Source organism: Dermacentor albipictus, chromosome 2 (genome assembly GCF_038994185.2).
Source record: "Dermacentor albipictus isolate Rhodes 1998 colony chromosome 2, USDA_Dalb.pri_finalv2, whole genome shotgun sequence".
Classification (NCBI taxonomy): domain Eukaryota; kingdom Metazoa; phylum Arthropoda; class Arachnida; order Ixodida; family Ixodidae; genus Dermacentor; species Dermacentor albipictus.
The window spans coordinates 191,071,732-191,083,933 of NC_091822.1; the positions used below are offsets into that span (position 1 = coordinate 191,071,732).

Here is a 12,202-nt window from a genome sequence, read left to right on the forward strand (position 1 = left end):
GCTGCCACTGTAACAGTGCGGGACACCAAAACAGAAATGGCGGCCGGCGGAGCAAGCCGAACACGCCGAACGTGATTTTTTTGTTCTTGAGAATACAGTCGCCGACCGTTTATTCGGACCTCACGGGGACTGCGGAAATGTCCGAATAAACAGGTGTCCGAAAAAGCAGATTATGAAAAAAAAAAAATGAAATCCTTTATTTCCACGCACTTATTCGGGCTCGGCAGTAGGCTTGAAGAAATCGCGAATGCGCCGTTGCACGCTGTTCCGTTTACGCGCAATCAGATAAGCCTGAATCTCGGAGAGGGTCGTACGGTCACTATTGGCGGCTGAAAGCACAGTCACTGCTTGTACACGCTCCGCATGCGACGGCAGCGTAGCACATGGTGCGTCAACTTCCGACTCGGTCATCGTCCGGCGGTGCAGCAGAAACCTGACGAATGATCTCGCCGTCGTCGAGTTCTGCGCATGTCAGTACAGCAGTGTCAGCACCTGTGAAACTGTCAATGAGACGGTGTCCGGAATCGCAATGCAACCACTGTGCAAGTCTCGGCAGAACATTTTTCGCGTCGGTAGGGAGCACATCGGAAGGCGACAAATCTTAGGCCTCCCGGCACCCGCTTGCCGGCATTCCGCAGCGCAGTCTGCGCGGGCACTGTCGGCGCCATTAGACACTTGACGAGATGTTTCCGTATGCCGCGTTGGATCACCGAAACCTCGACACAGCACACAAAGCAAACACCACCGTGCCGACACCAGTCACACAAGCGAAAAAACGCGGCATGCTCTAGCGTCGTGCGCGAAGAAACAAATCAGCTGCTGGATTGTCTTGACATGGCTTACTAAGCTGAAACCGGAACTGCTGCAGAGCCACTCTGTCGAACCAGGCAGAAACGATGATGATGAGCGGGGATTTCCAGTAGCGCCACCTCGTGGGGCAGCAAGGAAGCTCCGTTCGAAACAAAAATGGCGTTCGGCAAGTCGAACCATGCGCCGGTCAGAGTCGGTGCATGGTGCTCTCGACCGAGTTGGCTCAAGGAGTGTCCGAAAAATCAGACGAGAGGTTGCAAGGTGTCCGAACTTTCGGCAGTTGTTATACATTATGGTCTATGGGGAGAATGGCGGTGCCGCGAAGCTGACCGAATAATCGGGCATGTCCGAATTTTCGGAGTCCGGAAAATCGGTCGGCGACTGTACATTACGTGCATTGAAACAGTTTCTTCCGTATCAATAATGAATGATATCGTTAATATCTTCAAGTTTGTGGCAATAACATAGCCATGTCCACTTTGAGGGGACAGAAACAGAGATGGGCGTGTTTAGCTGCCAGTGGCATTGAAACACATGGCAGGCATGCTGCGAAAACTGCGGCATTTGTCTTGGCTACTATCCTAATACGGCACGTTTACGCTAAGGCTGGGCGAATGTCTTAGCTGTGTTACAAGCATCAGTATATGAATAGGGTACACTTCTAACGTATCAGTGTAAACGTGGCTACTGTCATTGCTGCTTGCAATTTGTTGCGTGCCTATGAGTGCAGATGAGAGGAATCGCAATGCACCTTCTTTTTGTTGTTGTTGTTGTTGTTGTTAACCACAACGATTATAAAGCCTACAAGTAATAAAATAAAGCCAAGGCAAGTTTGGTTGCAGCTTTCTTTTTTTTTTTTTCATGGAAGTGTGGAAAGTGATGAAAGGAATGAAATGGGGCATCTGCTTAAGAATCTGTTTGATGCATGCAGGCCACTTGGTATGTCTTGAACAGTCCTTCACATAGCATTTGACAGATGGTAAGCACAATCATTATTAGATATACTTGCCACACGACATATCGCTGCATCAAGTTCGGAGTGCGATCATTTTGCAGGAAAGAAAAAAAAATCTGATTTTGCTGACAAAATTCAGGGTTGCGACCATTATGCGAGTGTGATCATTATGCAAGTAAATATGGTACCATCTTTTCTCTTATGCTATGAAATATTTATAGGTGTCATCTGATAAGATCATTGAAATGCACCTAGTGTAAATTGCACTGCTTGGATCACTATTGCTGTTTAAAAGATACATTAGGACTGCAGGATGTCACTTCATGTCTCAAAAGTTGCTTGAGTATACATGACACATTGAACATATTTGTGTTGTTAGAAAAAGTTAAGTTTTGTAACTTGTGGGACAGATCTTGTACCTTGCGCCTTCACATCTCAAAGTTAATTTTGCTTTGCCTGTGTTACTAGTAGTACTTGAACAAGTTAAACAAACTGCTTTTCACTCCCTTGGTCTGTTAGTTCATGAACAAGGTGGAGGTACATTGCTATGATGTCTATTGTCTGCAGTTCAGCATTGTGTGTGTGGTCGCATTCTCGTGGACAGTAGCTATTGTCATCAGCAGCCATCTTTATTGTAATTTTGTTGCAGGCCCCACAGAGAAAGGTGCCACAGGCTTGAACAACCTTGGCAACACATGCTTCATGAATGCTGCCCTTCAGTGTGTCAGTAACACGCGGCCACTTACTCAGTATTTCATCAACGAAAAGCACCTTTATGAATTAAACAGGTTAGTGGCTGCTTTATAGCTGTATGTTTGGGGTGCCGGGACACATACCCATAATAGCTGTTACGTTGAAAGCATGCAAGGGTGTTAACTTTAGGAGCCTAACCCCAGTACAGTTGAAACCCATAACAAAATTCTCGTGACAACGAAATATTTTCATATCCCCGGCAAACACCCATAGGATTAAATGTATTTTGTACCTCTCAACAAAGAAATATCGCTGTACTACAATCGCGCATCAACGAAATTTGCCAGAATGTAACCTCTCATATTATCTACTTGTGCAAGGCTAGCAGGCTCCAAAATGTGTTCAAATGCGATTGCTTTGCACTTAAATTGTGCAAAATACCACCACATTACACTTGCACGGGCAGTGCCATTTTTTCTTTAAAAAAACAAACAAGCACTGGGAGTGGTTGCGTGTGTATCGTGCAGACTACGCATGCGTCGCACGTATCGGCCCGAACTGAGTTACAGCACGAAGATTACGGCAACACGTGCCTGTGAATGCCGACGACTATATATACCCTGTGTGTTTCCGGAATAAACGTTCTTTTCATTCTTGGATCCCGTCCATACGATACATGGTGTCAGAAGTGGTGCCGCTGGTTGAACGTAACCATTCAGAGCAATGGAGCTAGTCAAGCCACCGGAGCATCTGCAACTTTCCGGCTCATCCGACAACATCGCGAAGCATTGGAACCTGTTCATCCAGAAGTTCGAACTGTTCCTACAAGCGACAGCATCTCCGAAAGAACCAAGGTCAGAAGCTGTCAAGGCTGCGCTGCTGCTGAGTGTTGCTGGCGACGATGCACTTGAGGTGTTTAACAACTTGAGGCTGAAGTACGAGCCGTCTTGCTGAAACTCCGAACTAAATCTGCACCAGGCCCCGATGGAATAACAAATAAGACCCTCCGAAATCTAGACGACGTATCTATCACTGCCCTAACAGAGTACTTCAACCGCTGTTGGGAAACAGGTTCTATCCCCTCGCAGTGGAAGCATGCACAAATAATATTCATACCTAAACATGGTAAGCGACTACAGCTCGAGAACTTGCGCCCCATCTCTCTGACCTCATGCGTAGGAAAACTCATGGAGCACGTTATACTTAACCGCCTCCACAATTTTGCGGAGGACAACAACTTATTCCCGAACTCCATAATTGGCTTTCGTCCAAAACTTTCCACGCAAGACATCATGCTTCAGCTTAAACATCAAGTTCTGGACCACATACCCAAGAATGGTACCCGGGCTGTCCTGGGCCTTGATCTTATAAAGGCCTTTGACAACGTAGCGCATCAGGCTATACTAGAGAATCTGCAGCACCTAGGTGTGGGCCAGAAGACATACAACTACATCAAAGACTTCCTCAACCACCGCACAGCGGAACTAAGAATAGGAGAACTACAATCGGACAAGATCCCTCTTGGAAGTCGTGGCACCCCGCAGGGATCAGTTTTATCCCCGTTCCTCTTTAATTTAGCGATGATCAGATTACCGGAACAACTTAATCAGATTCCAGGTCTACACCACAGTCTGTATGCAGACGACATTACCCTGTGGGTGGTTAAAGGTAGCGATGGAGATGTAGAAACCACGCTGCAACAAGCTGTAGACACGGTCGAAAAGTACGTTACCGACAAAGGCCTCGCCTGCTCCCCACAATAATCAGAACTCTTCCTACTCAGAGCCCCTACAAACCGCAAATCCGACACTGCGCCATCCCCGGAAATCACTGTGCGAGCCGGAGGAGGCGCGATCCCGGTGGTGACCACCATCCGTGTACTAGGCCTCTTCATGCAAGCTCACGGGCGCAACGGCAACACAATTCACAAACTGGAAGCATGCGTTCAGCAAACGATGCGACTCATTTCAAGAATTGCCAACCGACACTCTGGCATGAAAGAAGCCAACCTCATAAGGTTGGTACAAGCCTTCGTTCTCAGCCGCATCACCTACATCACCCCGTACCTCTGCCTCAAAGCGGCTGAGAGAGAGAAAATAGAGGGGATTATCCGGAGAGCCTATAAACAGGCTCTTGGGCTACCTATAAGAACGGCCAACGCTAAATTGCTAGCCCTAGGTGTGCACAACACCCTCGATGAACTAGTAGAAGCGCACCTTATATCTCAATACGAAAGGCTAGCTCAGTGTGCCGCCGGGCGAAACATCCTCCAGAATCTCGGCATCAACTACGAGTCGATGCAAAGCATTAAAGTAGACATTTCTCACGATCAGAGGCGCCATCTCAAAATTAATCCACTCCCTAAAAACATGCACCCCGAATTCCACAAGGAAAGGAGGGCCGAGCGGTCCAAAGCCCTACATCAGAAATTCCACGCCTTCAAAGACGTAGTCTATGTCGACGCAGCAGAATACATAGAACGCAACTGTATGTCCCTTGCAGTGGTGGACTCCTCAGGTCAAATACGCGCTGGTGGTTCAATTCGCACCAGAAGCTCCGAAACAGCGGAAGAGGCGGCTATCGCTCTGGCAATAGCCTCCACACATTGTCATTACATTATTAGCGATTCCAGAGCAGCAGTACGCAATTTTGCGAAAGGTCGGGTCTCGGCTCCCGTAAAACACATAATAGACACAAACCAACACCCACGACCAATCCACATCATTTGGGCACCAGCACACTCCTCCCTACCCGGCAACGATGCCGCCCACACCACCGCTCGAGGACTCGCCAACCGAGCACCCGGACGGCTCACGCTAGGATCAGGGAGGGATCGCATGGTCAGTTACCAGGAAATAACTCAGCACTACAGGTTAGCCAGGACAGTGTACCCGTCAGCACACAAATCGCTTAACAAGCGACAAGAAGTAGCTTGGAGACGACTTCAGACGAACACCTACCCCAACCCCGTAGCCTATCACTACTACTACCCGGACCAATACCCTAATACATGTAAGCATTGTCAGCAAAAAGCGGATCTATTCCATATTATGTGGTCGTGCCCAGCCGAAAATCATACAAATCACGAAATAAGTAATACTGAGCAGTGGGAGGCCGTGTTGCTCAGCTCCGACCCTGACCTGCAGGCCAAGGTCATCGAGAGAGCTGAAGAAGCCGCCCGGGCCCAGGGGCTCGTGGCTGCCTAACAACAAGGTCATCCGTCAATACCTTGTTTTCAAATAAAGTCTTTACTCACTCACTCTAACAACTTCACCTTTCTTGAGGCGGAACGCAAGGATAATTACACGACGGTCGTGCGGAAGTTTAAAGAGTACTGTGAAGAACAGCAAAACGAAGTCTATGAGAGGTACATTTTCCGGTCAAGAACCCAGGACGAAGCGGAGCCCTTTGAGCATTTCCTGCGCGACTTGCGAAAGCTGTCCCGAAGCTGCAACTTCGCTGAATTAACGGAGTCAATGATCCGCGACCAGGTTGTATTCGGTGTACATAACCCCAAGTTGCGGGAGAAGCTCCTCAAGGTAAAAGACTTGACGCTAGCCAAGACAGAACAACTCTGCAAGGCTGCTGAACTTTCTAGCCAGCAGAACGAGGCATGGGCTCAGACGGAAAAACAGGTCGCGTCGGTAAAGAAGCGTCTGTTTAAATGCATGAAATGCAACCGCTCGCACGAACGTAGTAGGTGTCCCGCGTTCGGCAAGACGTGTTTTGTATGTGGTGGCACCAATCATTTTGCAGCGTGTTGCAAGAAAGGGTCTACAGTAAGCGAAGTGGTCAACGTGCAGGACACTTTCGACATCCTTGATGTAAAAACTTGCAAGGTGAGAAGCTCGACGGACTGGATCGTAAACGCTAAAGTGGCCGGCCAGGATGCCTTCATGAAAGTAGACACAGGCTCCCAAGCTAACTTGCTGCCTTACTCGGTCTATCGGAAGTGCAAAGGGATGCAAAGTTTGAAGCCGAGCAGTTCCATTCTGCGGTCCTATAGCGGTGACGCTATCAGTCACTTCGGTATTGCGTCGTTACCAGTCACCATAAAAAATCGGGCTGGGAGTTTCGACTTCTTTATAGTAAAAAAAGGCCACCAGGCAATACAGTCGAACCCGACTATATCGAACCCGTTTACATCGAATTATTCCATATATCGAACAATTTCTGGACACGGTATAGTTACAATGAGTATATATAGCAAAAATTACGCATACATCGAACAAAACTAGTAGCGACTCCCTATATATCGAACGTCAAACGGCGAAAAGTGCCCCCGGAAGTTGGCTTTCCCTCGCGGTGAAGGGAAAACCCGGCGGCGCGGCTCCATCCAACCGCTCTCCCTACGTGACTGCGCTACCTCGGAGCCGCCGACACCACCCTACAAAAAAATGATCCTGGCCCGTCCGCCCGCAGCGCTTGCTCCGACAGCCAATCAGAGGCTCTTGTGCCCTCGTCGTGCAAGGTGGCGAAAGTGCTAGTTGTCTCGCTGCTTATCTGATTCATTGTGTGCGCGTTCTCCCGCAGTGTTGGCGTGATGAGGCGGCAGAATTCGCCTTTCATCGTGAAGCTCGAAATAATAAACCGGGTCGAACGCGGTGACAAGTCGGATGTCCCCGCAGCGTGCAAGATTTCGAGGAGCACTCTCAGCACGATCTTGAAGAATAAGGGGGAGATTAGGGCTAAAGCGGCTGAACTCACGACCCGGTGCCTGTGGCGCCCAACGCGTACGCGCGGCCGTGTACGAGTGGTTCATCCGAAATTGCTTAAGCCGTACCGACTTCCGCGTGCTCGGTGATGACTGTAAATTCTGATTAATGCGATGAAGCCGTTGTCGTTGCCGAAGTTTGGAGCGAGGTGTCAGAATTTCCGGAAGCTGTTGACAAATCAACGGTGGACGAGTTTGTGAGCGCAAATGATGGTGTTGCGACCACAGGAGAGCCCGGAAACAAAGACTACATTGCCGGCATCGTGCCGAGCACAAGTGAAAATGGGCACAACGAGGAAAGCAACGACCGTCTTTGGCCCACATCCTCCGAAGCGATTGGTGCGCTCGCACTAGTCCGGTGCTTCTGCGCGAAGGCGGAATGTTGCGGCCTCAGCTGCTCCGACTCCTTAGACAACGTGGGGAAGTGCGTGCCTCGCACGCAGCGAAATTGCCCAAGCAGAAGAAAATGCAGGTCTATTTCGTGCGAAACGAAGCTAGTTTCATCAATAAAGTGATTTCATAAATGGTATGTGCTTTTATGGCATCCAATTATTTAGCAGGCTTATATCGAATTATGCTCTATATCGAACTGATAGGCGTTTTTTTGCGAGTTCGATATAGCCGGGTTCGACTGTACTCGGACTATCTGCAAGTGAGGCGCTTGGACTGGTCGCGAGGTCGGTGGATGCAGTCAACGCTAGCGCTGCCGACGAAATACTGCAGGAATTCCCTCAACTCTTCCAAGGAACAGGCTGTGTCGCCCGCCAGTATCGGATGGTACTACGCACTGATTCGATACCTGTAGTCCAGCCAGCGCGGCGCGTACCCTTGACACTACAAGAACCACTGAGGGAGGAGCTGGACCGCATGGAACGAGCCGCCATCATCACGAAAGTGACAGAACCAACGGACTGGGTGAGCCCGCTTGTTATTGTACGGAAAAAGGATGGCACACTACGTGTATGCATTGATCCTAGGCATATCAATAAATGCCTGAAACGTGAGCACTATCAGATGCCTAAGCGTGAAGACATTGAGGCTGAGCTCGCCGGCGCTCAATATTTTTCCCGCCTCGATGCGAATTCAGGTTTCCACCAAATTCCTTTGGATGACGCCACCTCAAAAATCTGCACATTCGGCACGCCCTTTGGTCGCTACCGTTTTCTGAGGCTGCCCTTCGGTATCGCCTCGGCTCCTGAAGTCTTTCAAAAAACCTTGAGCGAAATTTTCGACAGGGCTCCAGGGGTGCGTGTATATGTAGATGACGTTCTTGTCTGGGGCATCACTAAAGAAGAACATGACACACGCCTTAGAAATGTATTGCAGCTGGCAAAAAACGCTGGCTTAACTTTTAACGCAAGCAAGTGCAAGTTCGGCCTTACTGAAGTTGAATTTTTGGGTGATGTCATCAGCCGAGACGGAATAAGACCAAATGCCACACTGAGCATGTCCCTTAAAGAAATGTCGCAACCAACGGACAAAGCTGCAGTGCACAGAATGTTAGGTGTTGCCAACTACTTTGGGAAATACATTCCGAATCTGGCAGAAAAGACACAACTTTTGCGCAGTCTCATCAAAAAGGACACCAAGTTTGAATGGTCGGCCAACCACGCAAATGAATGGACAGCCATCTGCGCATGGCTCAGCAGCGCACCTGTGTTGGCTGTTTTCGATGCTGCCAGGGAAACTAAAATTTCTTCTGACGCTTCTAAAAGTGGACTAGGCGCTGCACTTCTACAGCTTCATGGTGACAGCTGGCGGCCGGTTGCGTATGCATCACGCGTGATGAATGAGACTGAGCAACGATATTCACAAATAGAAAAAGAGGCAATGGGCATAACGTTCGGGTGTGAAAAATTTCACCATTTCGCATACGGGCGTAAGATAATCATAGAGACCGACCACCGACCACTGCTAGCCATTTCATCCAAAGGAATCGGTGACATGCCGCTTCAGCGTTTCTTCATGCGCTTACTGAACTACGACTATGTGCTTGAATATGTACCAGGGAAGCAACTGCTGCTGGCCGACATGCTCTCAAGGTCGACGCCCATCAACCACCCAGCGGACACGAGTGGCTCGACAGAAGAAATAGAGGTTCACGCCGTTGGTGCAGTCTCGGACCTGGTAAGCAGAAAAACCCTTGACCGCTTAGTTGCCGCAACTGCAAGTGACCCGGAGTTACAAAAAGTGATGCGCTATATCAGCGGCAGCGGCAATCTTGATGGCTGCATGAAACCTTTTGCTACTGAGCTGTCACTAATAGAGGGAGTGGTGCTAAAAGGAACCAAAGTATTGGTTCCAAAGTCGATGAGGAACGAAATACTTCAACGTATACACGAAGGGCACTTGGGCATAAACAAATGCAAAGCACGAGCCCGACGATTGGTGTTTTGGCCCGGAATTAATGCAGATATTGAAACGATGTTGAAAAGTTGCGCCGTCTGCCGAAAGTATGCATACAGGCAACCAAGCGAGCCTTTTATGCTTAGACCAACGCCGGGCCACGCTTGGTACAGAGTCGGCGTTGATATCTTTCAGCATGGGGGAAGCTCGTACTTGTGCGTGTTCGATGCGCAGTCAAACTTCCCGGAAGTGGAAAAACTGGGCGACACCACGTCGAGCACGATCATTGCCAAATTGAGCTGCATTTTTGCGCGATATGGAATCCCAGTCGAAGTATGCAGTGACAACGGCCCCCAGTTCGCGTCTTACGAGTTTGCCACCTTTGCGTCCAGGTACGATTTCAAGCACGTGACATCTAGTCCTGGCTTTCCACAGTCCAATGGACTAGCGGAGAAAGGCGTCCAGATAGTAAAACGGATCATGAAAAAAACACAAGAAAATCACGACGACTTCTGGCTGGGCCTGCTCAGCTACCGATCTACACCACTGGAGCACGGTCGTTCCCCGGGTGAGCTGTTACAAGGCAGGAGACTACGAACCAGGCTTCCAGACTTCAGCTCGCAACCTAAAAATTTTGTGTCTAAGCATAGACAACTTGGCACACACAGAAAGGGCCTACCAGTACTCCGAAAAGGGGATGTGGTGAGGATCCGAGATAAAGCATGGACCCGCAAAGCGCAGGTCATGGGACCGGCTGCGCCTAGGTCCTATCGCATTGTTACTCAAGGTGACCAAGTACTTCGTCGGAATCGGAGACACCTGATTACAACGCGTGAGCCATTTCGACACGATGACCTCGACAGCGATGAGCCGGAAAGCGAGGACGACCAGCCGGTAACATTCCCAACTGGAGTGCCCGCAAACCCGACTCAACCTACAACACCGATCCCAAGACGGTCTAGGCGGATAACTCGTCAGCCAAGACGGCTGCAGTACGACCACAACTTCAATCAAGTGCATTGTGTATCTCGGCTTTATCCAACTATTAAACAGAGAAAGATGTATCGTGCAGACTACGCATGCGTCGCACGTATCGGCCCGAACTGAGTTACAGCACGAAGATTACGGCAACACGTGCCTGTGAATGCCGACGACTATATATACCCTGTGTGTTTCCGGAATAAACGTTCTTTTCATTCTTGGATCCCGTCCATACGATACAGCGTGCGCTGGAAACACGTCATGGCCGCCATCTTGTTTGACGTTCGCCCGAAGCGGCATGTGTATTGCTACCGGCATGTGATAGGTACATTCGATTCGCCTGGGCCACCTGAACTAGTTCGCCAAATGCTGCAGCGTGCCATTCATTTCAGCGGTGCAGCAGTGGCACCGCTGAAATGACCACGACGTTCGTTCCAAACATGCAGAAAAGGTGCAGGGCTTGTTCATGATTTTGCTGCACCCACTCCACTGTCCATGCCAACATTGTGTAACCATACAGGTACGAAGCAGCGGCACAGCAGACGATGCAGCACACAGGCGCAAGTGCCGTTAAAATTTCGCTTAACAAATCTGATGTGTCTCTGCAAGTGTGGTGTGCATTTACGCCCCAGAAGCCGATCATACCTGCAGTTCAGGACCTCTGTAACATAACGTAACGCTAGCACCGTGTCTGAACCTTTGCATTCGTTTCGAGTGTCTCGCTTGGTCTGAACCTCAGAAATCAAGCCGCACTATTTCTGAACTTCTCATGAACTGTCGTGAACTGGTTCAGTTGTGCAGGCGAATTGAACGTACCTGATGTGACGACGGTTTTTGCACACTTAGTGCAGTGCTTAATCTGTGCCTCGGCAAGCAAAACGCAGCAAAAATAAGGAAATCCACGTCCCACCGACGTGGAATTGTTTACAACGCTTGAGATGGCGGTCGCAGCATTGAGTGCCAGGCATCGGGCCGTGATTAAGCAATTGTCCGGGGATATACATCCCTTGCTTCAAGAACGCTGGTTTCGGTGCCACCCGACCAGTATCGCATATATTGTACATAGATTTGTATGAAGGGGTCGTAATCTCGATTGACTGCCTTCGGATATATGACATACGATCACTTTTGCTCTTGGCATCAGACTGTGTTGGCATCTGCAGGTGACTGTCCGCTAGAGAGATGCCGCTGCTTGCGTGGAGCGCTGTTGCTCTGCATCCGATGCCAAGTTATGCAAAATCTCGCCACAAAAGTGATCGTACCTCCAAAAGCAATTGGCCGAGAATACTGCTCCACGGCAGTGCAGTTCTATATCCTCTAGCAAAGCTTGCCAAAGTAGGCTAACGGAATTTTGACAGTAAAGTTTCATTCTGCGATGCATTACCTATCTGTGCTGTCTCATTTCGCAGTGGCGAAATTCTCGTGAAAGCGAATTTTTCCACGCCTCCCGCTGATTTCATTATTGCGAGGTTTAGCTGTATCTTCAAACATTCCACTTGATTTTGGAAAGTCTATGTGCAGTAGTGCCTTTGAAATGGTCACTGTGCTTGAGCTGTGCCGATCGCCGATTCCCCAAGCTGAAATTTGATGACCAGGAGGTCTCAGCATCTGCCCAAAGTAATGTAGTGGTGATGCATTTCTTAAATACCCATTGCAAAAATTGCTGAGTAATAATGTTGAAGTGCAGTATCTAGTTTTATTGA

General features: G+C 49.2%; 1 protein-coding gene across 6 annotated transcripts in view; it reads left to right on the plus strand.

Moving 5' to 3' along the window:
• Positions 1–12,202, plus strand: part of Usp32 (Ubiquitin specific protease 32) — a 121,009-nt gene that overhangs the window by 51,107 nt on the left and 57,700 nt on the right. For all 6 annotated transcript variants that reach the window (XM_065427386.1, XM_065427387.1, XM_065427388.2 and 3 more), the window contains one exon: positions 2,415–2,553. In XM_065427386.1, the coding sequence (XP_065283458.1) occupies positions 2,415–2,553 (139 nt within the window). The remainder of the gene's footprint in view (positions 1–2,414; positions 2,554–12,202) is intronic.